The sequence below is a fragment of the Chanos chanos genome, chromosome 3, assembly GCF_902362185.1.
Source record: "Chanos chanos chromosome 3, fChaCha1.1, whole genome shotgun sequence".
NCBI classification, from domain to species: Eukaryota; Metazoa; Chordata; class Actinopteri; order Gonorynchiformes; family Chanidae; genus Chanos; species Chanos chanos.
Genome location: NC_044497.1, coordinates 13,564,830 through 13,592,688, shown reverse-complemented (window position 1 = coordinate 13,592,688; position 27,859 = coordinate 13,564,830). Strand labels below are relative to the sequence as shown.

General features: G+C 42.4%; 1 protein-coding gene across 3 annotated transcripts; it reads right to left on the bottom strand.

The window, feature by feature from the left end:
* Window positions 1–6: 6 nt before the first annotated feature.
* On the bottom strand, window positions 7–24,366 carry wwp1 (WW domain containing E3 ubiquitin protein ligase 1). Of its 3 annotated transcripts, XM_030768174.1 has the most exons (26): window positions 24,261–24,366; window positions 21,738–21,829; window positions 17,157–17,216; window positions 16,476–16,566; window positions 16,130–16,268; window positions 13,565–13,689; window positions 12,978–13,118; window positions 12,821–12,887; window positions 10,841–11,022; window positions 7,571–8,063; window positions 7,245–7,340; window positions 6,913–7,087; window positions 6,269–6,323; window positions 5,971–6,055; window positions 5,674–5,802; window positions 5,336–5,408; window positions 5,128–5,199; window positions 4,754–4,842; window positions 4,314–4,473; window positions 4,060–4,193; window positions 3,775–3,915; window positions 3,562–3,682; window positions 3,356–3,460; window positions 2,972–3,068; window positions 2,723–2,795; window positions 7–2,616 (listed from the first exon to the last, which is right to left on the bottom strand). In XM_030768174.1, the coding sequence occupies exons 4-26, from the start codon at window positions 16,543–16,545 to the stop codon at window positions 2,517–2,519; spliced, it is 2,922 nt and encodes a 973-aa protein (XP_030624034.1). In that variant the 5' UTR covers window positions 16,546–16,566; window positions 17,157–17,216; window positions 21,738–21,829; window positions 24,261–24,366; the 3' UTR covers window positions 7–2,516. The 3 variants fall into 3 exon arrangements, with proteins under 3 accessions (XP_030624034.1, XP_030624032.1, XP_030624033.1); XM_030768172.1 differs by having other exon boundaries at window positions 12,821–13,118; XM_030768173.1 differs by lacking the exon at window positions 21,738–21,829 and having other exon boundaries at window positions 12,821–13,118; window positions 24,261–24,363.
* Between the last annotated feature and the right edge of the window lie 3,493 nt (window positions 24,367–27,859).

Sequence of the window (27,859 nt, the reverse complement as noted above, 5' to 3'; positions counted from 1 at the left end):
TATATATATATATAAAAATGAATTGTGATGTAAGGGCAAAAGCTATCAGGATTCCAGGATCAGGTTTGCCAAACCGTTAACAACATGCTACCTAATCTACAGCACAGCTCCTCTGGGCGGTGCACAAGCATGTTAAAAACTCGTCTGGCACAGAGGAGAGGACATTTTCTCATTTCATACAGCCAACAGAAAGCATGAGAGGCAGAATTTGGTAGAGTTTTCACATATCCCAACATAACAAAGAGAATGCAAGAAGCTACGAACACAAGTGAACACGGGGGAAGTAAATGAAGACTGGAGGAAAAAAAAAAAAACCTATAGCATTTCATCACCCAGTTTGGCATGTTACGGATTTGTTGGCAGCCAATCAGAGACCATGAACTAAGTAGGGTGACACCTTGTGAAATATTTGCACGGATTATGACATTTGGCCTGTGGCGCAGTAGTACGTGAAGTAATACCTATTTTATGGTAAACGGATTTTAAACAGAAAAGTACTGTCCCTTCTTGTATAGCTGTCTGAGTAATAAGACTTTAAGAAACTAAAAAAAAAAAAAAAAAAAAAGACAATGAAACATTTCCTCTGAAAAACTCTTCACGCTAAGAAGCACATAATTGAGTCCGCATGTGTTTTTAAAAGAAAAACACGTTTAGCTTTTGGTGTTATTCTCTGTTCAAGAGGAAAGGTAAAAAATATAGGGTGCTGGGTACTGCTGCTTTCCAAACGAATATTGACATTTTTTTTCATCTGATGAGTCATGGAGAACGGTTTCTGCTCTGTAGGCTATGTTTGCTCTCTATTAGAAATACCACTAAAATATCCATGAAAATCAATCCACAAAGACAGTTGATAGAGGTTGAAATCTCACATATTAGGTTACATATTCAACCTTTCTGCCATCTTTGATCACACAAATAGAGCTTTCATTCAATAGATCAAGACTAGTTAATGATTACAGACACACAGAAGGGAACTCTTAACAAAGAGGCCACACCGGGGGACACAGTCTCAACTCCATGTTCAGTAATGTGCATTTCCATACGTTTAAAACAGTTTGTCCCCAACAAGATTTTCATCTTATTTGAAACTTTTTCCTTCTGTTGAACAAAAACAACTAGTAAAACATTGTGAACTTTGGCGAATGAACAGGTAGCGGGGGGGGGGGGACCTAACACTGTAAATAAATTAAATTTGATGATTCAGGGAAAAAAAAAAAGAGGAAAAAAAGAGAACAGGCATGACAAGGTGCACTGCCATGGTTTGGGAGCACATTTTAAAGAGTGTCAGAGTAAAAGAAGTGAGAGTTCAAAACAGTTATGTCCCCCACCTCCTCACTCTCTCATTCACCCGTCATAAAGCACACAGCCTGAACATCCACACCGTAAAGCTTTCACCAGCATGCCTCATTCTCTGGGGGGGAGGGGGGGGGGCTGCCAGCACACACCTCTGCAATGTTCCATTTTCTTACAGCAATGAGGAAAAGAGAAGAGTCTTTTTCTTTTTTTCTTTTTTTTTGAGCCATATTTTAATATGAAATATCACATGGGACACAGTGTGCACTGGTTCACACTCTTGACGCTGTCTTTTTTTTTTTTTTTTTTTTAAAAGCACGTCCTCCCCTGTCTGTCTCTAACAGGGGCCCCTCCCATTGAAAAGGCCACAAACTGAAGACTTCAGAGCTGAATCTCTGATGCATCTCTGCTTGCTAAGAAGATGCTATACACACAGCGCTGCGATTTAAATATCTCATTCCACGAATTAACACATGCCAACCCCTGTTTTCTTTTTTTGTCAAAATCATAGTGTGACTGACATAACAACGGCACATAGATTAAGTTCTCCCCCCACCCCTCAGATGTGTGCAGTTGAGGAGCAAAGCTTTTTTTTTTTTTTTTTGGTTGAAGGGAGAAATACTGCTCTGTAAGCCTAAAGTGACAAACGGCAATACTGTCTAGAATATTCTGGGCCTTTCCATGATATGAGAGTGGATGACCGATTCGTTTGGTTGTTAGTAAGTGTTGGTTGGGGTGGGGTGGGGGAATCCTTGGGAGGTTCTGCCCCCATAGAGGCAGCCATGCAAGCGCTGCACAATCACAACTAAAAGGTCCGAAAAAAAAAAAAAAAGAAGAAAAAAAAAAACAAAACTCAGGCACTGGACCAAACACTACAATCATCCATTAAAAGCTCTATAAAACTAGAGCTGTATGTATGGTTCTACTATAAAATCCTCTCTAAGTAATTTTTTTTCAGTCTCCTTTTTAAAAACCAGCCAAAAAGGAAGGGAAAAAAGTATTGTATATTGATTTCGGCTTTTAAAAGAGAAGAAAAAGCTGAAATGCTTGCATATTTATGGGAATAATATAAGGGAGATTGCTAAATGAGGTGGTGGATTAAGATTTGGTTTAAAATGACAAAATAGCTTATGTACATTGGTGGTTATCTGTGCAATTTTTCCTTTTTTTTTCTTGTTTTTTTTTGTTTTACTTGGCTGGGTGCGCTGCAGAGGGAGTATGCTCTACTCTTGGCCAAATCCTTCCGTTTCCTCGATTGCGAAAAGCAGCTTCTCTTTCAGCTGCTCATAACTTTTGTAAGGGGGCAAGTCCAGCCGATTAAAGCTGCAAACAGGAAGAAGACACAGAAAATAAGCAATTCAGCCAAAGATTCCGGAGAAGGTCCAAAGAGTCTACGACCAAAGCTGACATGTAAATTCACAACTCTCACCAAGTGTGACTCCTGGGGAGCCATGTATCTTTGCCGACCTTTTCAATGCAGAACTTCTGGGGTCCATTACTCCCTAAGGAGGGGAAAGAAAAAAAAAAAAAAACATGTATGGCACTACTAGTCACAGCCCTGACCGGCACTGTCTTGGTCACTATCAAAATTCTAAGCAAGTCTTACTGTATAGCTGGTGGGGGGGGTAAGTAAAAATTTGGTGTTAGCCTTATGTGCTGAAGTGACTGACTGACTCACCCATGAGCTCAGCAAAGCCCCCCAGTGGCAGCCTGCAGGTCCCGGTGACAAACTGCATCAGCCGCAGTCTCACCTCGTTATCCACCTCCTTCACAAACTGCACACACACAAACACGTACACATGTCTCAATGGCATGATCACACTCAAGTCTACAACACAAAGCCAGCCAGTGCTACAAACGAACTCTTTAAGATTACACATGCAAAAAAAAGATAAGCCATAAAAGGCTTCCAAAGACCTCTAACTCACATTCATGTGTACACAAGATGGGTACAGAGTACACAATTAGGGTCGGAGTTCAAGCAATGGGGTTTTGTATTCTGTTTGTGTGTGTGTATCAGTAACGAGCAGAGAGAGGTTGTTCTGTTAGGGTTTGTGTGTACCTGCCAGAACCACATGATCTGTTTACTGTTCCTTGTGTAGTGCCGATACACAGTGTTCCTCTGCCAGTCCTGCAGATCAACCTCTTGCATACCACAAAGCATCACCTGGAAAACACACACACACACACACAGGTAGACAAAGACTTAATGGTGAAACATTCATCAAATCTGTGACTTCATACAAACACGCGGGGGTCGGCCCTCACCTCCAGCTCCTTCTCATCAAAGTACTGCAGCCACTGCAGGGGCACCACCTCATTAAAGCCATCCAAAAATGCTTTGGTCTGGCCCTCTACTCCACGCGAGAACCTCCATTCTGCCATAAGCCTGCATGGAGGACCAAAGATTGGTTAACATTAACTTAATGATAGACTGCTGCTTAAACAGTGTCTTCACCTTTCTACTCCTCATGTTCTCACCCAATATACTCCTCTTTGTTCTCCTCTGTCACCAGAATATTAGCACCATCAGGCTTTAAGTCATGGGAGGTAATTTTCCCCAAGATCTCCATGTCCACAGAAAAGTACATCTCCAGACCACACTCCTCAATGTTATTATCCCTACAGAGAGAGGGAAAGAGGGAAAAAAAGTGTGTGTGTAAAGGGGTCAAGGTCCTAGTTCATCTCACTGCCAGTATGAGGAATAGCGTGTAGTCCCGTTTGCTTTCTGTCCGCCGTACTGATAGAGCGGTCTATAGGGAATACCTGATCCAGATCAGAGAGTTGTAGAATTCAGGGTCAATGGACTCCAGATCTTTGAGTATGAGCTTCTTGTTCAGCATACGTTTGTAGAACGGAAGGGAGAAACCAGTGTCAATGAATTTGCCATGGAAGAGTGCCTATAATCACAGAAAAAAAACAGCATGTTAAAGCGTTTTCTGCAAGGGCATGTCAGCATCACATATGTGTGTCCCCTGTGGGTGGGTGGGTGACGAGTGTGTCTTCACGTGTGCATTTACCATGGCGATGAAGCGGCCGATAAAACAGAAGTAGGACAGGTGGTCTGGGTTGATGGTGGAGGCTGGGTTGATTTGGAGACAGTAGTTGCTCTTGCCAGCGTACTCAAACAGACAGTACATGGGGTTGAGCACCTCGTGAGAGAGCAAGAAAAACCACTCCCTGTTAAGAGAACGCACAGTCACATCACATATCATGACAAAATTGAAGAGCATCGATTAAAAACTTGGTATAAAGTAACTGATTAAAAAAAAAAAAAAATCAACTTACGAAACAATAATTAAGCAATTACAATGATGGGTGAATGAGGTATGACTCAGGGCATAAAATCAGTACATGTGAGATCTGATATAGCTATGTTAGTCAGGCCCCTTGTGTATAAACCTGTTTTGCAACACCATAACATGCAATATGAGTGTGAGTGAGATGCACTGTCACTGACCTTGCAAGCCCTCCATAGTCCAGGCCCTCTTCTCCTCTGAAGATGACATAGAGCCTTCTCCTCAGGTCATACGGCTTCAGAGCCATGATCTAAAAGAAAAAACAGGTCCGTGAGAACTCAAACATCAACGCGTGCAAGAGAAATCATTCCTACACAATGCCACAGGAATGCTCCACTGTGTATTCTTTGTTATACCAAAGCATTTATTACACTGCACAACAATAGCTGTACCAAAAAAAAAGTACTACGAGGGATCTACCATTTCAAGGGGATTTGTGCTCATATTTTGTAAGATATATCATTATATATTGTGCCTTTTTTTATATGTAAGCATGCAATTATCTTAAAGAGATAGTGAGGGGAATGTCTCTTACTTGTTGGAAGGAGTCTTCGAACAACGTCTGCCTAGACACGGTGATCTTAACATGGCTAGGTAGTGCATTTGACTACAGAAGAAAAGAAAAGAAAAGAAAGTAAAAAGTAAAAAGGTGCTGGTGAAAAAAAGGTGAAACATTTGTGCAGGTTACACCATTCAAACTTAAAACTCAAAGCCAAACACAAGTGAAGGAGTGTGTTTCTCACCTGGCACAGGTAGCGAAAGTGTGCTAATTTCCATCTGAAGCTGCGCTCGTATGCTATCTGTGGACCTTTGGTGCTGTAAATAAAAACAAGAACCACTTTAGATGAAAGCAAGTACTTATCAGGGTTCATAAACAGTCATGAAAGAGTCAGAGCCTTTATCAGCTGATCTGAAGATAAAACATTCTAAAATATCTCCCTTAAGATTCAGAATGTATTTGCTCAAAATCAGAAAATCAGCTCTTTGAAGATAAAAGTGTTTTGAATGTAACCGTGACAAGAGGTCAGTTAAAGGCAAACTGCACTGTAACCCTGTACAGTGTTGTTGTCTGTCCACTCACACAGAAGACTTCCCAGTCCGCGGGTCACTGAAGGTGGTGGTCCGGGTGTTATGATCCACAAAGTAGCGGACCCCCTCGCGGGTATACCGAATCTCCCAGCCCTCAGGCAGAGGGTCCTCGTTCTGCAGCCTAAACACGCAGTGACAGAGAAAGCATGACAAAGGTAGAAATAGAGAGAAAGAAAGATAAATGTACATCTGAAGAAAGGCACTGTCATGTTAAAGCTGACCACTAAAAGCTAGCCTCAACAACACAAACTTGTCTCATTTGGAGGATTGTCTGAGGATACGAACTCACCCTTGCGTACGTGGGTCCTCCCACTGCGTGGTCTTTGTGTTGTGATTCACAAAATACACTCTGTCGTTTGAGTCCACACGCCGTTCTGAGAAAATGAACAAAAAAAAAAACCTCATACATAAAACACTGTTTATACTCCACATATATCAAAAACATCCTGAAATCAAATTAAACAGTATACAGTATTACCAAATCTGAGGCTTCAGATATTTTGTCAACACAGTAAGCCACACACTTGGTTCAAACTATTAGCAGTGAGTGGCATGAGAGAAGGCACGTCAGTCAGATGAGAACTTACCCCAGCCGGGAGGTAATGGACCCAAAGGGTCGTTTTCTGCCGACATCATTGAAGCCTATATACGCAAAAGAGAAACAAACACATTCAGGGAGAAAGACAGAGGAAGATAATCTTCCAGTCTAACATGACAAATGAAGTGTCATGGACAGAGCTCTCAAAGTTGTCTCAACTGACAAAGTCACCACAGAAGACTGACTATAAAACAACAGCTCATCAACATCCACACAGGATCTGCCTGTGAGCTAATCATCAAGCTGAGACGAGATAGGTCTTTATTTCCAAGACCTGAAAAACTACATCAAAGAATAGCAGAAAAAAGGTGTTGATGAATCTGCATTTGACATGTGACCGACCAAAGACCAATACAGGGGACAGTCAGGCATATCAAAGAGACCAGTTGCATTCAGAATGTTTAACCTGGGTCAAGCAAGATTTACGGTCTAAACCAAAAAGTGGTGGGGCTAAACAGAGATGCATTAACCTAAAACAGTCTTTGAGGTAGGCTTACTGCAAGTGAAACATGCAACAGCCTAACATCTACTGAACTGTTCAATCATTCCCAGCTTTTAGCTGTATTATCTTATTAGACCTAAACCTTATACTTTATATATTATACTGTGCCTGACAGGTGAGTGTGTGTTTACCGAGTAGAGGTATCTCTGGTTGAACTGATGCATAGCTCCCTGCAGCTGGCTGCGCTGGGACTGCCACTGCTCAAAGTTTCTGACGGACTCCATGGTGGGTCGCTGCCACGTGGTGGTCCGTGTGTTGTGATCCACATAGTAGATCCTGCCCCGGTCATCCACCCTCCTCTCCCAACTGTTACACACAGACACACAGACACACACACACACACACACACACACACAGAGCCAAAATATATTCAGTGAGCACAGAAATCATAGAAGGTCTGAGAGACAAAACACGTGTCTTATTGTTCACTGTGCAATTCAGTATCGGCTCAGGAGTAAATTACCCTGGTGGCAAAGGCTGTGGTCTCTCCCATGTGGTGGTTCTCGTGTTGTGGTCGACATAGTAAGTCCTCCCATGTGGATCTTTCCTCTGCTCCCATCTGACAACACAAACGGCTTCTCAATCACATCACATCAACAAAAACATGCCCTCGCTGCTAAAAGCGCCAAACAGATTACAACATCAAAGTCAATGGTATTTTAACATTTTAAAGCTACGTCTGTGCTATGAAGATGAATCCTTTTTAATCAGGAGCTGCTGACTCTCAACCAGTATTGAAAAGCAATATCATTTCAGGAATTTTACTCTAATAAAGCAGTTTGTGTTTACCCAGGTGGCAGAGAGTCTGAAGTGCTAATGTTGGAGGTTTGCTGACGAGGTTTGGCTCCATCAGTAGCTGTGCTGTTGCTGTTGCTGCTGCTGCTGCTGCTGGCTGCAGCAGTCTCCGCCATGGAACTGGAGGCGGTAGCACCCTGGTTCTGGGCAGGCACAGACGAAGAAGAGGAGGAGGATGAAGAGGAGGAGGCAGCGGTGGTGGTGGTGTTGGTGTTGGTGGTTGTGACAGCGGCACTATCAGGCTCTGTGGTGGTGGTGATGGTGGTGGTGGTGGTGGAGGAGGAGGAGGAGGAGGAGGAGGCGGGGCCCTGGGAGGCCTGAGAGGAAGAGGGAGCAGAGGCTGAACACACTGTAGAACTGGTAGCGGCAGCCTGATTACTCTCCTCTGAGGCGTCAGCAGGGGGCAGCACCTCCTCTGTGGAGGAGGCTGGAGTAGCAGCAGCAACAGCAGCAGCAGCATTGGTTGAATTGGAGGCTTCCCCATTAACTGCAGAGGAAAGAAAAAAAACAGAAACAACAAAAAAAAAAAAGGAGATGACTAGACATCGCAGAGCAATACGACTCTCCCTAAAGACTGTGACAGACAATGTCTACATTCAAATGAATCACTGCAAGAGGCACACCAGACAAAAGTCATTTCGGAGGCTAAGTGCATTAAAGCAAATCCACCTTGGCTTGACCTGCCTCTCAGGCTGCTGTCTCGCTCTGCTGAGCAGAGGTGCTGACAGCAGCACGGATTAGCCAATGATCTTAATGAAAATGAACCAGCCTTGCTCTCACTCGCTGCAGCACTTCAGCTGGGACTCACGATAATAAAACAGAGCAAATCCTCCACTTGACTGTGAACACACACACACACACACACACACACACACACACACACGCTTACTGTAAGAGACCAATACAAAACCTGCAGGGAACAGTCTGCAGTAAAATCTCCTCTGCTGGCAGTGCTCACAGATTTAGACACCCACAGAGAACCTTACCAGCCAAGTAGCCACAAGTCATAAGTATCTGCTGTGCAGTTCATCGAATTCTTACAGTTAGAGATTCCTAAGTGAAAACCACTGTATGGTCAGTATGTTTCTGTATATGATCCATACAGCAGGGACTTTCATCTCCTGTGCTGTCCACTTTTTCACTTGTAAATGTAATAGTGAGCAAGTCTGGTGTGCCAATAAACTATTCGTAGATCGCCAAGATATCTGTCTATAGGGACCATAAGATACTTTGTAGCCATGCAACTTTCAGACTGACAAAATGAAAACAGACGTAGCGTTGATTAAGAATAAGGCTTATATGAAACTGTGAATCTGAAAATTAAAACGTAGATTACAGTCATATGGGATGCAATTATTTGTATAAGTATGACGGTCATGTAACTGTACAGGAGGTTCAGAGTGCACCTGTAGCAATCTATTGAGGACCCATGGCCGACACGGAAAGCCAGAAATTGGGGGGAAAAAAAACTGAGTTGAACTAAACTCTAATTGTTCTCATTCTTAGTCAACAAACTAACCTTTCATACAGTGTGACATGAGAGACAGACTCTGGCGCGTAACAAATGAACTTTGCTTTTGCACATGGCTATGAGATGGGCTGTATCTAAACCTAAACCTGACAACTCGACAGGCAGCACCTGTTAGCAGCAAGTGCTCTGAAACTGGGTTCAGACGATGTTTTATTAAAGGTCAGTGCCATATTCAAGTGTGAAACGTCCGTACAGGCAAGATGAATTACTTTGTGTGTCGGCTATTGAAAACCAGTGCCATACAGTGTGTATATATCAAATACAGCAAATACAGGTGTCAAAATAAAGGACACCCTTCAGTAAATGAGGGATTCAACATATATTAAAAACTGGCTATTCCCCACAGGTGTGGTTCCACAGTTAATCAACCAATTAACATCTCACCATGTCCAATGTCAAATATCAGGTGGAACAAATATAAGAGGAGGAGATATAAGATATAATTTTTTGTTATTGTTTGTTTTTTCTGTTGTTGTTTTTGCTTTCTTAAGGACGACTTGGAGGACATGTTTGACAGGAGTTTGGTAGGAAAGATGAAGACTCTTCAACTTGCAGATATTTCACAAAGAGGTGAGGGTGATCTCAGCATGGAAGTCTGAGAGAAAAAACACTATCAGTTAGGCCAGGGAGGTGTTCCAGAAAGCAGGTTTAGTAAAAAATTAGAGTTAGTTAACTCAGAGTAAGTAGCAAACCTCCTAATAGAAGAGCACTTTGGTCTCATTCTCCTAGCAAAACAAAGCCACAGGACTCTTCTACTAGAAGGTTTACTACTTGCTCTGAGTTAACTAACTCTAAGTTTTCACTAGGCCCGCTTTCTGGAATACCCCCAGGCTGCGGTCAAAGGAGTTTACAGTCCTGGACCATGAACTTCCTGCACTGCTTTGAGATGCAAGGCAAAACAGATGAATAACTCAAGAAGTTGACTGTAAATAAGTATCTATGGCCATTAGTAGGCATGATTAGTTTCATGGTGAACAGTTTGTCATGAACTTGGGAGAGCGGCATGCTGCGGTCAAGCTGTAGCGCATAAACACTGTAGTACACAGCTGTCTGTAAAGTGGCACACAGTAAACAGACAGTGGCACAGGCTCCAAATGCTTCTCTGCCACAGGGAAGAGCTGTGAGGACTCTGGCACTGCTTAGCTCCACTCAACCCTTTTGTGGGTAAAATAAATGCCAATCAATATCCAGTCACTTTGTGATCACTTTCATCCCATGGTAAAGCATTTCTATCCTGATGGAAGTGGTTTCCTGTAGGATGACAATGTCCTTCCACAGAACTCACTGAATGGATTGACAGGCGTGAAAATAATATAAAGAGCTGGCTTTGACCGTCTCAGTTACCAGATCTCAACCAACGCGATCGTTAAGAGGAGATTCTAGATTCTAGGGTGGCACTTAACAGCGTTTTCTCACTACCACCAGAACACCAAATGACGGACTTTCTTATGACAGAACGGTGTAGGATAACTGCAGATGAGCTTCCACATGCTTGTACATTCTATGCCAAGGCACAATAAAACTTTTCTGTATGGCCGTACTTCTCCAACGCCCTATTAAAACACTTAATGTTTGTGTTTCCGTTATTTTGACAATTACCTGCATATTATTAGGTTTCTAACAATATTTTTAACATCAACACTGGTGACCTTCAAGATATTTGAAAACTGTGGCACAGGTCTTATATTTTGTCCAAATAGATAGGATACACCCAGGTGTCCAGTGTTCCTCACCAGTCCTGTTGGCTCGATCGCTGTCGGCAGGGTTAGGAGCAGGCGTGACCTTCGGGCTGGCGGTCTGGTGCGTCGGGGAGGATTCTCCAACTCCATTGACCACGGGGACATTGCTAGACTCGCTGTTGGCGGAGGAGGTGGAGGGTGCTTCGCTCTCCACTCCATTTGACCCATTCACAGAGCTGTAGGGCACACAGAGACCAAGGTTGGGTGTTTTCATTATGAAAGACAGCGCTCAAAAAATACATCAAAAAAGACTTGGATCTCTTGATTGTGAGGACAAATGTGACTGTCACAAGCCTGTCTAAAATGAAAGCACCTCATTCAGAGGGCACAACATAACCACGTCTTCAAACAGCATCAAGAACTGATTTACAACTTCAGACAACCTAGCAGCTATTACAAAACCCTTTACATAATATTTCTCTGTTTCCTGTGCTTTCACTGAAGCTCCATATAACGACATGTGGAACTTTAATGACACCTCAAGACATTTACGGTCAAAAACACTTCAGTGACTCTTTTCATTTACATTGTGTGTCTGTCCCTAGGCTGCAAGCACTCGCAGCCCCAAGCACCGCCCCTTTAAAACCTTTAGAGTTATAATTCCATTGCACAATGCGCACACAGATCTCCAGATAGCCAGCCCCAGATTGTAAAGAGCATGCAAGGTCATAAAGTATGCAAAGCAAAAGCGTGGTTATCAAACATTTCATATGATGGCTAAAAATCACACCCGAGGAGTGGGAGGGTTAGGTGGTTTCATTTCAGCTTTGGAAAGAGAACATCAGCATTTTAAGTTCTCGGCATTGGGTGGCCTGGGTGAGGCTTGTGTCTTTTGTGCCATGCAGTGTTTGCAGGAAAAGGGGAAATGACGACATGTGTTTTGTGTGTGAGAGAGTGGGCACTTGTGACGCAGCCAGAGAGGAGCCTCTCCTGTCTGACATTGAGCCCATTGTTACAGGGTTCAGAGAGAAAGGAGGGGGCCGGCATCATGATGAGAGAGCAGGATGAAGGAGACTCTTTGTGTCTCCGAAAAGATCAGCACAGCACGGGGGTCAATGGCCACAGTCTTTTACATTCATGTAAAATTTAAAACGGCCAAAGGGGATGGCTCAGACACACTGTGACTGTGTGTATGCCATGTATGCGCGTTTGTGTGTGTGTGTTTTGAGTGTCTATGTTTGTGTGTGTACGCGTGTGCATGTAACACCTGTGGGAAGCCTGGTGGGGCTCTGAAACAGCTGAAATGTTTTTGCAGCTGGGAGGCAGAAGCTCCAAAGGGGTCGTAACTGCTGACTAACACTCAGTAGGGAAATGAGAGAGAGGGCCAGGAAGTCATGACTACTACATCAACCTCGGCTCGGCTTTTTTCACACCCGTCCGCAGCTAAAAAAAATTCATTTCTATGCAGCACAGTGTTGGGTTTCGACACAAACGGTCTGGCAAAAACGGTGCCTAGCCTTCAAACAGCTGCGGGTCATACGCGTTTGAAACTAAACTATTTCATTCAGTGACAGTTTGGAGAGGGAGGATTTGTGAAGTTTAAAATAAGAGTTGGCTGATTTATAGGCTGTTTGCATTAGCAGTCAGACTAGCAGGAGAGCCGAGGACACCAATGAATCACCTTGTTTGGATCGGTTTATAAGCACAAGAGGGCAAAGCGGACCTTGTAGCCATCAAAGCTAAAATATGACGAGCGGATCTCTGCCTTATGTGAAGGAGGTCAAATTTAGTTGTGCCACACCACAAAACCGTGAAGGAGGAAGCTAGAAACAAATGTGTGTTCCACCGGCATGTGAACGCGTTTATGGAAACACGGCTGTGGTCTGGCAAAGTAACTTCCATTTAACCACTGTGAACAATACTCAGTAAGATCTGATGAACTGATTCAGGATGTACGCGGATCCCCCATTGATCACATGCTGATCTCCCAGCCTTGTTTATGCACTACCTCCAGCTTCCTCATAGCCCTCTTACCTGGTCTGAGCCTTTGTGGAAGCCTCTTCTCCATTTTCATGAATGGTATCTCCATTTTGTTGGACTTCTACAGGAGGAGAAAAAGACAAGAAATATTCAGACTGAATCGCTTGACGCACAGAGAGAGAGAGAGCGAGAGAGAGAGAGAGAAACTCACTGGCTGTAGTGGAGGCGTTCCCATTGTGCAGCTGCTCTTGGTCAACGGTGAGGCCATCAAGGACCACAGTGAGCTCTCCTGATGTCACCACTCCATTCTTATTCTCCAGAGTCAGCTTCAGCACCTCCTTCACATTCTCCACTGCGGAGCCACACCACACGCATACAGCATGCACATGACCACCAAGCTCAGATTAATCACAGAATATGTGGGGAAGCTGCTATAACACATTTGCATAATCAGCTAAATAAACTCAAAGGCTAAATCCACCAGTTGGCACCATACAATAAACTGAGGGTACTAGAGTAATAACGGACTGAACATAAAGTCATAAAATTAACAGAATTCCTCACTTGCCAAGCCTCCGCAAAGTCTCAGTGAATCAAACACGTAAGAATAAGTAGCAAAGCAGGAAGTAAACTCTTGTCTTACATGATCATATGATCAGTCATGACATTTCAAGCAATAAATTGCTATAATAAACTGTTAGCTTTACTGCTCTGCATACTTTAAATCACACAGAGATGAAATGACTGGTGATTGAGTTTTTAGGGAGGGAGTGAATAAGATGGGTGTAGATGGCATACATTTCCTGTTGTGCTGCTCCAGGACCTGGTGCAGGTCCAGAGTGGCTTTCCCCATCAGCGCATCCGCCTTTAGAGTGTGGTGACTCCAAACTTTAAAGTCCAAGCGTGTGCGTGGTGTTACATTCCTGCCGCAGACACAAAAAAGAAACCCATTACACGCACGTACTTAGATTATACAGCGGGTACAGTCACACTGATAAATATCTGCCGTTACAACTTTTATAATTACATCCAGAGCAGACAGTGGACTGTTTACATGTCCGGGCGCTAAGATTGAATGGGCAGATGTGACCAGCAGATACGACCAGCAGATACGGCCTGTGATGTGAATTATAACTGCGTCATGAATCTTGCATTGAGCTCTATGGTTGATTGTGCCTTGGAGGTTATTCTAGATTCTCTGGGTACGCGCCACATTAGAAGACGAGAGGGACAGTCCGTACTGCTGTGCTGTGTGTCTGTGTATTTGCTGATAATGATTACATCACCATTTCTCAGTACTCCTGAAGCAGTCTCCCTCATCGATCTGCACACCAGGGTCTCCACACAAACTAATCAGATTTCACGCTCTGCCTCTGATAGGCTCTCAGCACAAGGCGCTGACTGCGACTATCAGCAGGCTCAGATCAGAGAGGCAAAGAGAGAGAAAAGGGCTAGAATTTTTAACTTGCTTTCACAGCAAACAACCTTCCGTTTTATTCGCTCCTGTTCTGTCCACCCTGTGGACTGCTCAAACAGTGCGACAGTGGTTTGACACCCTTATGTCTGGCCAAACTCCTCCAAGTCCGTCGGAAGGACAAGCTCCCCCTTTCACTTTTTTTTCCTCCTCTCTTTCTCTCTCCACCCCTCCCCGCTCTCTCTGCAGCGGAGTCAGGTGGTTAGTATTCAGCACGCAGGGCTTGCAGAGAGAGTAGCCGGTGGTCCGGACGTGGTGCCGTTCGCTCTCAACTCGACTCAATCATCTCCCTCTCATTCTCTCTTATATTCCTCAATCAATGGTCACAAAAGCCCTGGAATTACATCTGAAGGGGCTCCGCACAATCAAATGCTCCCCAATGCACCACACTATGGCATGAGCCCAAGACACAAACGGCAGATAGAACCACTGAGAGACGGGATGATTCAGGTTTCTGCTGCAGGTTTATCAGAAAGCACTCCCTAAACCAGGAGCATTAGCTGATCCTTATGGGGATTTGGTATTGATTTCTGTTAAGACAAATGTGATGCAAATCTTGGGTTAATTTTTGAAGAACAAGTCTTGCCTGTTTGATTCAAATAACCATTAATAATATGAGTAGTGTGTACTCATTTCATTTTCTGAGTTTTTCATTAATAAATAAATAAATAAATAAATAACTAAATAACTAAATAAATAAATAAAATCGATCAAGGGCTGACATTTAACATTTTAATAATAAACCAATTCAGGGCCAGTTCATCAAACATTTATAACCACTGAAAGGCCCAAATGTACAATCATCGTTCTAGCTATGCTATTTGCTTCCGCTGAACAATGGCTGACTCCTTTAAACCAAGGACAATCCTCTGAAGCCAACCACACGGCTAAACAGGATAAAGAACAAAACACAGATGACTAACAGGTATTTTCATCTCTCCACCCTTCTCTCACTCATTCTGCGTCTGCTAACAAACAGAGCCCAGCATGCCAACAGCAGTGAGGCACTCACATCTATGAGGACTGGGTAGTGAGGTTTAGAAAGCAGACACTGGACCTCCAACTTTATTACTTTCTCTAAAAAAAAAACACACAGCATTCCTTCACTCTTTATTTCAGAAAAAGTTTGGTCATTCTCCTTATAAGCATTAACTGCAAGATATCATTATTCACCGATCAGTTTACTGGTATGTCAAACATTTGGTCTCTTCATGGATAAGCCATGATCTGGGAACCTGGTTGGATAACTAATAACAAGAACATTGTCATTTAGGAGAGGATGATGTCTAAACCTGCCCACATGTTACTCAACTTTGGAAACATTGCACTGAAGTCAACAGTAAAACAGATGTACTGTATGACTGGTACCTCAGTCACCTTAATTCAAACGCAGTTTCTCAGTCTGGTTAGAAGTTCAGATTTTCAAAGTTTGTTCCACAGCCACTGACTAAAATGGACATAAACAAATGCACTCTCCCAGGCTCACACTTGTAAAACCCTTCCAAAAAAAAATAAATAAATAAAAGGCTTGGTCAATCTTCCCTGTGGAGCATGGGAAAACAATTACCCCTACAAATTTCACGCAGATAGCTCTCTTCTCCAGAAAAATACTACGGAGACTCAGAAACTTTGGAACAAAACCCTGCTGGCAACAAGCAGTGCATTTCCTGACAATAGTGAGCCATTACAAAAGTCAGAGCTTCAAAGAAACCAAATTCCCCCAGGGGCCAGCATAAGGTTGGTTCCATTTGACCAATTTTAATCTGCAACAAATGACTCATGCCGAGTATTATCCCTCAAGGACTACGGCTGAATGTGACTGCGGCTTGGCTTTGGGCTGGAGAGTGGGCTTGTCTACACTTTGTGGGGAGTAGTGGAGATGCTCTTACAGTGTGAGGTGCTCCTCCCATTTTGGGCTAGAGGAGCTGTGGGACTTGGTCGTCCTCTTGGTCTCTCCCTCGGCTGTCACCTCCACATAGATGGCTGTCCCGAACCAGTTTTTCTTCCTTTTGAGTTTGGCACAAGAAACTGGAGGACAGAGGCAGGGAATCGATCCAGTATTAATGAGAGAGCTCCCATTCTTTAACATTCTGTACATGCAGTGTTAAGACACCTCATTCACATATTGAAGCAATTGAAAAGTCATAGGCTTTTACCAAAAAAATAAACAAACAAAAAACAAAGATAATATAACGAGGCAGTTTTCTTAATATCCCATGATACCTCTGTGCTTACCAATGGCATGTAGCTGTGACGTCCCTCCGTGGTTATTGCTACAATCTGTTCTGGATGAGGCTGTGGCCATGTCATACACCGGAGTGGAAACCTACCATGACCACAAAGCGCAGACATTCACTCAACTGATAAATTCATACTTCCCCACTCACTCAATAGGACAGTTTCATCTACAGGATCTGTGAATGATGACACAAATAATCTGTACCTCCACCCTACAATTAAGATCATGTATCAGAATGATATTTTCCCCTCTGATAACAGCAGCAGCTGCCATTTATAGTAACATTCTCAGACAGGCAGGTACAGAAGAATGACTCGCCTTGCTGCAACCTGGTATGTTACGTGCTGCAACCTGGTTTGTGTTGCATGCAGTACCTCAACTCAAGATACTGAGAACACCTACAGGCTCAGCTGGGCTTTTATTTTGCTCAATTTCAAGGTTCAATTTCCATTTTAATAGAGAGGGAGGTCACATGATGGCAGGCCTTTTGCCTCATAGAGGCTGGTTTGGAAGCTATGAGATAATGATATAACACTGGCTTTTACTTCCATCCATATGCATGGATAACCCATTCCTGCAAGCAACGAATGGTTCTTGCAAGCAGCCTCTTATTGAAGACCGGCTTTTAATTGGAGGCTGTGTGAAACAGAAGCTGTCTGGGCCTGTGGAATACTTACGTTTGGAGCGTGTGTTAAGCCCTCCGGATCCTCAGCCGACACCGTGGCCCATGATTACCACTGAAAGAGGAGCAACAAGACGTTTACTTAGGGGAAAGCATCATCGCTCATTAGGCCCCTACCGCAAAACACTGTTTAAAAAGCAAAGGTCATAAACACAAGAAAAACAGCTGTTTCACGAACGGGGACATTGCCGTGCAGCAGCCGACAGCCAGGAGCAGCCAGAGCTGCGGCTTTGTGAGAATTTCTTGAGATAAGGATTGCCAGCTTAGGAGTGATGTGCTTGGAGGTTGGCACTAAGATCGGGGCCCAAATTTGAGCAGGCTTTAAGCAGCTTAAGAAGAACCCAATTAGGATGCGAGTGAGCCGAGTACTGATTGTACAGCAGATGGAGACAGGGCTCAGAGATGTACTCATGTCAGCACCCTCTGGCACTCTGTACTGAACACACGTGGGCAGAAAGGTAGAGCAAAGGAAACTGTTTTGTGGTGCATTTGACGCAGAGCTCTAGCAGACAAACCACAAGAATATCTGAGGACTAAGTAATTACAAACAAATAACAGCATAAACCTGAGCACAATATTTCGATTCTGAGTCATCTGTCAGAATTTCTCTTGAGAAGGCCTGAACAGAATATGCAGAACAGAAAAGATCTATCTATCCCTGTTTCAGGAGCTGGATGCACAGCTTTGTGAGTCTGAAGCTACACCATATGTCAATATAGGTGCCCTGTATGTTGGTATTCTCTCAACTGCCTCTCTACCTACGGTGGTTTTGTCAGCCTAAGTCACTGCAAGACACCCATATTATCTCTCTCTCTTTTTTTTTTTTTTTTTTTTTTTAACCTAAGCCTAGTACAGCTCATTCAGTAATCCAAAAGGGTCTACCCATAACAAAACACGCTTGCGTACACATGCCACCTATGGCGCATGGCTTGAGGGTTTTTTTTTTTAATCGACTCTTCCAGTATCTGTTTACACCTACTGTGATAGACAGCTATGCATTAAGCAGGCATGGCAGTAATGCAGTAGGAAATGCATACAGCCAGGTTTGTGGTTTTCATTTTGCAGAGCTGATAGCAGCAATCACCATTTCAGCCAAGTCTCTGCCCTTCATCTCGACCTCACTAACCGACTACACCTCAAAACCGTGCCCTCCAACTCCTCCCTCTGTGTGTGAGTATTTAAGGCTGAGTATGTACAGAGACTCCTCGGCACAGAACCCTGTCCTACTGAGCTAAACAACAGATCAACCAGTAGCGCTTGACTAATGGCTCAACAAGAAACAGAACAAACTGATCCTCACAGACAAATACCTCAGAGGGCTGTCACGCTAATCTATGTAGACTGTTCAGAAAACCAATCACAGACACAGAGCAAAACCCAGCTACCAGGTTATGGCTGACTGGTATGGGAATGCCAATGTGAGAAGACCTCTTCTTTGCTCAGCTCACCAAACTGCTCTGATTCCCCTCTTTCTCCTGCGCTGAAACAGTTGGAACATTTCATGATAACTGTAAAGGACAAATAGAGGAGAAAAGCAGGGCTGATCTAAGAACAGGGCTGATAGTAGGAGTGCCCTGTGCTAGTGTTTGGTTATGTGTGAGGACATGCCAGACTGCCTACTGGAGCTCCACAGAGTGGTACACTGACTGCTGGCAGGAGATAACGAATCCTACTCCTATCCAACTGCAGTGAGGAGATGGTGGGGAGGGAAGGAAGGGGAGAGGGAGGGAGAGAAGGAAAGGAGAAGACTTTGGCAGCAAGACCAATGACACAGCACCACAAAGTGGATAAGGCACGATGTGACTGCAATTAACAGCCCCCCCCCCCCCCCCCCCACCCTTCCCTGTCTCATTGTGTCTGCAGTCTGGAACTGATGACAACATCTCCATCAACAGCACATTTAGCACTCAAGGTGAATGTGAGGCCACACTACTATCAACACAAAATGACGCTGATACAAAGATGCCTCTATACACTTCATTCTGACACTGACTTCTGGCTCCAAATACATTTTTCACACCACTGCCTTACTCCAGCATACCCTTACAAACTGCTGCATTTTGAATTATGTTAATTACTGGGTGGCGTCGGCATCAAAAAGACCACTAAAAGCATGGTAAAAAGGCTAACATGCTAAAACTGTTTCAAAAAGGTAGGACTTGCAATAAGCACACTCAGCAGAGGAAATCACATTTATGTCACTGTAGATAAAAAGAGCTGTGCTAACACAGCACAGTAACACCCCCCCCCCCCCAAAAAAAAAACTCACTGAGCTACACTACATAGTCCTACACCACAGCAGTGTCACTAAATATCGGTCACGACCGTGCATGAAAGCTGAGAAGTCAGGCCACAGGCCCTGCCCCTCAAAATGCCATACAGTCTCACACAGTTGAGAGCTAAACATACAAACAGACAAACAAGGGTAGGGGTGGGGAGGAGAGGAGGTAAGCAAAATACCTTGACTCTAAGCAAAATCAAGTCAAAGCACCAAACCATAAAAATAACTGGACCATTTCTGTGACATGTTGAGTTAAAAAAAAAAAAAGGTTTCAGCCAAATTCAAAACTAAGGACAAGCCCTCGGGCCGTGTTTTTTATTTGCACAATCAGGCCTTGTGTTTTGCAAGAATGCAGCTGTGAACCGAGCAAGTTATGTGTGCCTCCCATTCGAAATGATGCTGACTAAACAGATTTATTTAGCATCTGACGTAAGTTTCTGCTGGGCTTTTTTGGTACTTCTGCAAATTTAACACAACTGCGAGAAAAGCTGGATGTATCCCTCTGTATGTATGTATGAATGCCTGGCACAGACGGCCTGCCATTAACAAGCATGTGACAGGGAAAGCAAATCCCGTAACTAAGACATGGGAAAACCTGAAGGAGGTGACAGTTGTCATGGTATCACTGGGCTATAGGCTACATTATAGAGCATGTGATGCTGGGCTATATTTTTCCACATGAGTAAATAAGAGCACTCCAACTTCCCTTAGCCACTTACTGTTATATTAAAGGATTACATACTGTAATATGGCATCACATTAAAATACAGCAAACATTCCTTTAAATAACTGACCTTCACTTTCTGAAAAGTATGATGCTACAGTCTGTAAACTCTTGTACATGGTCAAATAGGCCTACAAATAATAAGATAATCCTGTATGAAACCTCACCACTGTCAAGAAGGGACAATGAATTCATTCAATGTTTAATGTCATTTCCAGACCTTTCTAGAACATGGTTATAGGCCAGGCTTGACGTCCTGGATGTCAAAACATACATCAGGACGTTGATATTGCACCTTTCCACACAACTTACTGAGCAAACAGCCAGTTCATTCATATTACTTCATTGTTTGAAGGTGAAATGCACATACTAGGTTATCCCCACTGTAAGACAAATGAAAACCTCAATTAGACATCAACTGTAAGGAAGCTTAAGCAGTTGACCAAATAACTGGGATTTGAGCTCCTACCATACCACATGAAGAAGGGCACTTGAATTACAATAAAAAATCTGGGTATGGTGAGTGGTAGCTGCACATTTCAGCTATAGAGGATCTAGCAATCAGAACACTGCACTTGATAGGATTCCTCCATACAGTTTAGAACAAATCTTCACAATTATGATATTCCTTGCAATTTCAGTGCAATCACACTGGGGGGTTGGGGGCCATGGGGTTGGGGTTGACAAGAGCAGTGGACTGATTGTCTTTTCCACTCTAATCACCACAAAAGGGCCTGCTCTGCAGAGAGGGCAGTTCGTAGCACAGCACACACACTCTCACTGCTCTGTGACTGCGTGGATGGTCTGTGAGGACCACACTGAGCTGGGCTAGAAACATGACAGACTGCGAGAAACCCCAGGTAGTGCTGTCATGTTGGATTCCTGACCGTCAGAGACACAAGCAGAGGAGCAAGCAGGCTGCCTGGGGGTGTCAGGGAAAGCATGAGTGGGAAAGGACCTCAGACAATCACTCGAGTGATCAAGCGCTTTAACTGTAGGCCTCTAGGTCAGCGGCAAATCATAAGACTCATTTATAGCTTGTACCGTGCTTTAGGGGCTTTGCTACTGAGAGTAATTCTTTTCATACTCCACAATGTCCCTTAAGTCAGGACATCCAAACATTTTTTTTTTCAGTGGGACTTCTCACAGGATTATGTTGCTTGTAGGGTGAAGAAAAACTTGATACCGTTTGACAAATACATGAAAGAATGTGGAAAAGACGACAGCATCGCTACAGGCTAGGAATATGTCTGCACGGGGACAGAAAAAAAAAAACAGCGTGGCGATAACAATAAACAGGTACAGCCGGGTGACAATGACATATGAAGCTTAGCTTTAATTCTACCATTTAAAACCCATAAAGGCTGCACTTGATCAGTGAGAAGCATTTTGAGCCAACCCCTCCCAGCAGACCTTGCAATGAGTCATGATAAAAGTGTGGTCATAAAGCAAACTGCAGCTATGCTTTGGCTCTGTTTTTGCCATCGTATATTCACAATCCAGCCTGAGGTGTGTGACAAACTGCTTTCTGTATCTTGTGTAGTATTGTTCTGGGATAAAGTCCACTCTACCTTTCTGGTGAGATCGGGCTGACCTTGCGTCTCTATGGTAGGTTAATTAAAAGCGAGGCATGTCCCTCAGTTACCAGCAGCTCCAAACAAAACTGAAACAGGAGCAGAGCACAAGAGGTCAGTGTAAGGGGTTGACTGGAGCCTAGAGCAGCTTGAAACATATGTTTTTCCTGGCACATGCCACTTTTCTAGTCTAAATTTGGATATGATGTTAATATGTGATCTATTTGCTCTCAGATACATTACTTTTTGTCAAAAATAAAGCACATTTTAACAACAATTTCAACTGAGCAGCTCTTGAAAGAAAATCAAAACATAGCAAAAAGCACAATACAGGGAACTAGGTTGTCTGTTTATCTGCTTAAAGTTAAACACAGTTACAATGGAACCAACAAACAAGAGTGAATGTTTGTCTCTCTGGATGTGTGCAGTTTGCATTTGTCAAATGAAATACAAGAGACAGGAACAATATTACATACATTTTACACTTCAACTGTCATGATGAGCATTCAAGTTTCACATGCACAGCACATGCTGGGATGTCAAAATAAAAAGGGAGGGGGGGGTCTCTCAGTGTCTGCTGAAAGAGAAACTTTCTCTTCTGTCTCATTCAATATCAAAGAGGTCAGGATGGCCATTATTCGCCTTAGTTGATTTTTCATTTTAATCAAACAAATTTTTAAACGCCGTTTTAGTTCTTCAAATTCATAAAGAGAGTGTGCTCAAGCTAAAAAGCAATCACCATAAATGAGCACAATATTCTCATATGCTGTGGAAAAATACTTGCCCTGTTTTTCTTTCATAGATAAAGGTTAAGGGAGCGGTGAAGCCCTTGGAACACCATAAAAGAAAAAAAAATACTGTCAGGGACATACAATTCTTTCATTTAGTTACCTTTCATTGTACTCTCTACATTACAAGCTGAGAGACCTGACTGACATGACATTAATGTAAACAGCAAAAGGCAGTTCAGTTTTTCTTTATCTTGGCAACAGCTCCCAGCTCACAGCACGGCTCGCAAGCGCACATATCCAGCATTCTCAACAGCTGTTTCCTTGCAAAAGGTCAACAAGGAGGACAGAGAAACAACAAAGCAAAACAAGCATTTCAGTAGACCCAAAGGCGCTCCTCAAGTGACAGCTTCCTGTAACTAATTCTCCTCACAGTGTGACAGCCAAAGCCGTCAGGCCTGTGGTCAATAGGAGACTAGTGAGATCTGCTACCGTAGGATCTACAACAGAATAGGTCAATTACCGAGAAAAAGCACATGAATCACAAAATCACTTGTTTTACCTATAAGCCAAAATCGGACTCAAAGAAGTGAAGAACTATTAGCTGGCAAATGGTGCGGTTTGGGTGACATTCCTAAGAAGCTCTGAATGTGTAACCACATCAGCTTGTTTTTAAACATTTCACAATCGCCTATATCGTTGGACATAGGGTTATCTAGCGAACATTATGTGGTCAGTGCGTCTCCAGAAGAATGCTGTCTGAACACATTATACTGATTTATATCAGTTTTAGAGTGGAATGGTACTCTGACACCATCTGTAATGCTATTTTCTGGCTCGTTTGTGAACGAAAAAGTCCAAAAAGTCGTTTTTACCTCGGGTTCGTCGCTTGATTTCAACTGATTAAGAAAGACGAGTAGGAATGCTTTCTTACAGAAGCTAACATTATTAAGAATTTGACGACGGCAGTTAGATAACATAGTGCATTTAGATTATGTCCAATATTAACATATCCATTTCCATCTATAAAGTTTAAGACTCTAAATAAACAGCAACTAAATGAACCAAACTTAGGTTCGTCAAAATTTCCAAATAACGTCAGAATAGCTAACAAACTCGTTAGATTAAACGAACACAGTAATCACACCAGCGGTTTATAAGCTTTTGAAACATAAGTATGTAAGCTACATATAATCGTGTTGGAGCCCACCTAGTTTCAACCGCCTGGCCACAGTTGTGATAGTTATACCGGTAGCTAAAAACTGAGATGTTGCTGGCTAAGCAAGCAGGCACAGTTCGCCAGCTAATGTTAGCTCGCAATAGCTAAACAACAAGCAAGAAGTGTTTGCTCACTGCTAGTGCAAGCCAATGTACCCAGCTAGCACTTAACCATTAGCTATGTCAGTTGAGATAATGAGACTGATGACATGAGGCGTATTTTTATTTAACGCAGTGTCGTAGTCATGTGTGTGTTTCGTTTAAGTTGAAATTGTTAACACAAAACACCGACATGAAAACATTTGCCAGGCCCGCAGTGTAGTAGCCGCCATTTTTATTTATAGTGGCATAGTTGGCTAAATGGTTAGCCAACAGTTGGCTAAGGACAGCTAACGCAAACAAATCTTAGAGTTAGCTCGAAGCTAAAACCACAAATAAACCAAAGATGAAGTCTCCTTTGCAACTTGGATGAACAACAATGTTATTCAGTTAGCTTATTTGCCCTCCAAAAATGCTGGCGAGAAGCAAAGAAAATTTACAAAACTTGTTCAAAGCAGGGCTTCGCATAGCATACCGTGTCTGTAGCCCCTGGCCGGAGTTTGCAGTGCCTTTCCGCTGCTCGGCGAGCTGGTGTATTGCTTTGCCCGCTGAAGACTAGGTTGGGCGGACGGCGGCTACGACTGCCATCCTTTACTCCCCTGACAGGTTCACACCGCAGCACACAGCGTCTGACGTCATATTGAAAACGTCCCTACGCTTTCAGAATGTTTGCTTATCACATCATATCCAAAACTATTTTAAATAAACAAGTTCCCACAGTAAAAATATAAACAGGTTGAACAGACTAAGTAAACCACTCGTTGCTTACTTCCCTTTTAAGTCTTCCAAGTACAAAGTAATTAATGTCTATGAGTTTCACTTTGGCTTAGCGTTTTCTGAAGATCAGCGTGATAGTCTGTGAGGAGCGTTTAAGGAAATAAAACATCATTTACCAAAAGTATGCTCTTAGAGTAAGAAAGTAGGATATACATAAGGATATCAAGCCCAATTTTCTCAGTGGACACAGTCAGGTGTAATTTCCTGAAGCCTGTATGTCCTTTCCTTAAAATCGTACTATGTAGTAAAAATCGGTAAATGTGACTGGCATCCAGTAGGGGACGCCACACGGCCTTATTTAATTAATCGGTATCCTCAAATATATTCATACAAGTACATCCGTAATTCTGGGCTGTATCAAGTTACCAGCGTTTTCTTTCATTATTGGTCAATATTATTCCCTCCGCCCCCAACAAAAGCTTGAATTTCGGTCTGGTTAACAGACTGGTCTCATTTTCATCAGCATCAGTGCACAAGTGTCTGAAATAACATTATGCCACTAAAGCACCTCGAATATTACAATATGTTTATATGTGTAACATTCACACATGGTCAACATACAGGTGAGGCCAGTCTTTTCACACAGCTTCTTAGTTCATAAAGTGATTAAAATTCTACAATTTGTGGGCTAATGTATAAAATGCTGGAAAACCCAAGTCCTCCTGTGTACTGACTAAGATTAGAGGGGGAGATACCATGAACTTTGTGCAATGTGTTTGTTAGAACACACTTGTCAGTGCTTGACCATCTATTTGTTGGAAACACTTGGCAAAAGAGTTAAGCACCTCTGAATTAGTTAATATAGGGTGATAAAAGGCAGTTTCATCAAGAGCGGCCGGTCATAAACTTCACAGGGAGGAATACTGTGGTCAGGTTAAAGTGTGTAACCCCATTATTACACGTACAATGGCACACTTGTGAGTAAAGTGATGGAAAGAATGGTCTACTGTGCAGTGGAAAAAGCCATACAGTCAGGTGAGCCATCCTTCGACTAGTCCATAATGTCCCCCATCCACAGGGTACAAATGATCACTGAATGGTTTGATGATGATGAAAACCATATGACATGGCTGTGTAAAGCACCATAACTCAACATATTTGAATGTTAGAGCAGCCTTAAGCTGCATTTTCCACATTCTTCAGCAAAACCACCAATCATGATATTTCTCATGGTACAATAGTATAGCACCTCAATGAAGAGTTTTAGACAGTTTCAAAATCTTTGCCAAGGCACACTGAAGAAGCCCTGTGGGGTCTTTGTGCCCCAATGCCACATTTTGGCAATTTTAGTTTCTTTTAAACTGATATGGAGACAAAGAAAGAGCGATCAACCTTCTTTGACCGAACTAATAGGTCTAATAAAATTACAGAACTGTCTGGAGGGAATCTGTAACTAGTTTTTGCTGTGACACAAAAGTGCTTAAATCTGCTGACAAGAACTGAGATCCAGAAGAAATATGCACGTGCGCGCATGCACACACAAACACACAAACACACACACACACACACACACACACACACACACACACACACACACACACAAACACAAACAAAACCAATTCAAGAGATATTCTGTTTATGTATATTGGAATTAAATCAAAGCCAAATCAAGGCATGGAATGTGATACTTTGAAGTAAATTCAAAGACACCAAACAGCCAATTTGACTTGAACGATCCAAAACATTTAGACCTAAAGCATATGCCATTGTAAATTAAAACAATCACTCTCTCACTTCTAAATTACTCTGTTCTTCACCTTTTAAAACATGTCTTTGCTAAAGAACATTTGAATCATGGATTAAGATTGTAATGGAAGCTAATTCCTGCTATCCAAAGTTTTTTCCCCCTGATCAATTCAAACCATATGAAACATTTCTGACTGCTCTTTTTGTTCCTCAGATACAGAATTTTTTAATATCATGTTGAGCTTTGAATTGACGCTTTGATAGATTTGATAGATAGCGTTTGGGTGAGAAAGGGGGGTTAGATGACCTTAAAAGTAAAAGTAAAAGATTTAGGGGCCACTACAGGTTTCTAGGAATACCTGTGCCTGATGTACCCCTTTTCCTCAGTGTATTTAAACAGCGTCCATGAATTCAATGCATGTTTTCTACAGTGTAGAACTTTCCAAATATATATTATTTATGGTGAAAAGATTTAGAGATTTAATAAGTTCAAGAGGTGCTACTCCCTCATGCATTTTCAGGGCACTCTCCTCCTTCAGACATATGGGGTTCATTCTTCTGTTAGCACTGGAGAATGCCATTCTTTTCCCTCTTATGTAACGATGCAACACGGTTTGAACTGACATGATAACTTGGATGGCTTCCTATTAATGGTAGTTACTCTATATCCACACAATTCTTACATAACCATTAACTGCGAATGGTACGCATCGGTCCCAGTTGAAATGAACCAGGGGTACTAAGATGGCACTCCCTGGTATTCTATTTATTTATTAATTATATTATTAAATGTTTAAATAATAACTGGATGTTTAAATAAGCACATTCTTAATTAGAAGTAATTACCCTGCCTTCTCTTCAAGAAGTGATCTTCAAATGTGTTGTTTTTATCATGGTTTAAACTTTTGATTATGAGATTAGATCACGCAATTTCCTTTTTTGAAATAATTATAAATAGTAAAGATTATATTACATGCTCAAAGTCAAAGAGATAAACCATACTTCTGTCTTGAGTAATTTGGCATCCAGGCTGTGGTGAAAATGAATCCATCTGTCAGGAATGAGAAATTCAGTTCAGTGGGGGATCTGCATGCTCAGTGGGCTATCATAATGACTCTGCATGGTTTTGGAGTAGTTTGGGAAGCCAAAAGTAAATTTTCACAAAAAATAAGAAAAGTCTTCAATGTACAAGCTATTGACTCATGTGGGGAAAAGTCACAGAGGGATGCAGAACAGCATTCAGTTTATTATTTAGCTACATGAACTGATTAAAATCTGTCTATACAAACCAATATTTCCTAAAAATCACTGGTATTGGCATACACATACTAATAACATCATCAGGATGCTTCATTTCAGTATATAATTGATGATCATTTACTATAATACATGATAGCAATATAGCAATTCGTTTTTTTTCATTTTCATCAATTTAAATAGCAATTTAATCTTTTTCATTGTCGACTAGATCATGACTCCATGAAATGAGAAAATGAAAAATCTACAATGGTTCTTCTTGGATATCATTAAGGTTTTTGACCGGGGGTTATAAAATATGCACAATGTTGCTTCACAGTTATTATCTAATTCCATTAGTCATTTTCACCAAAT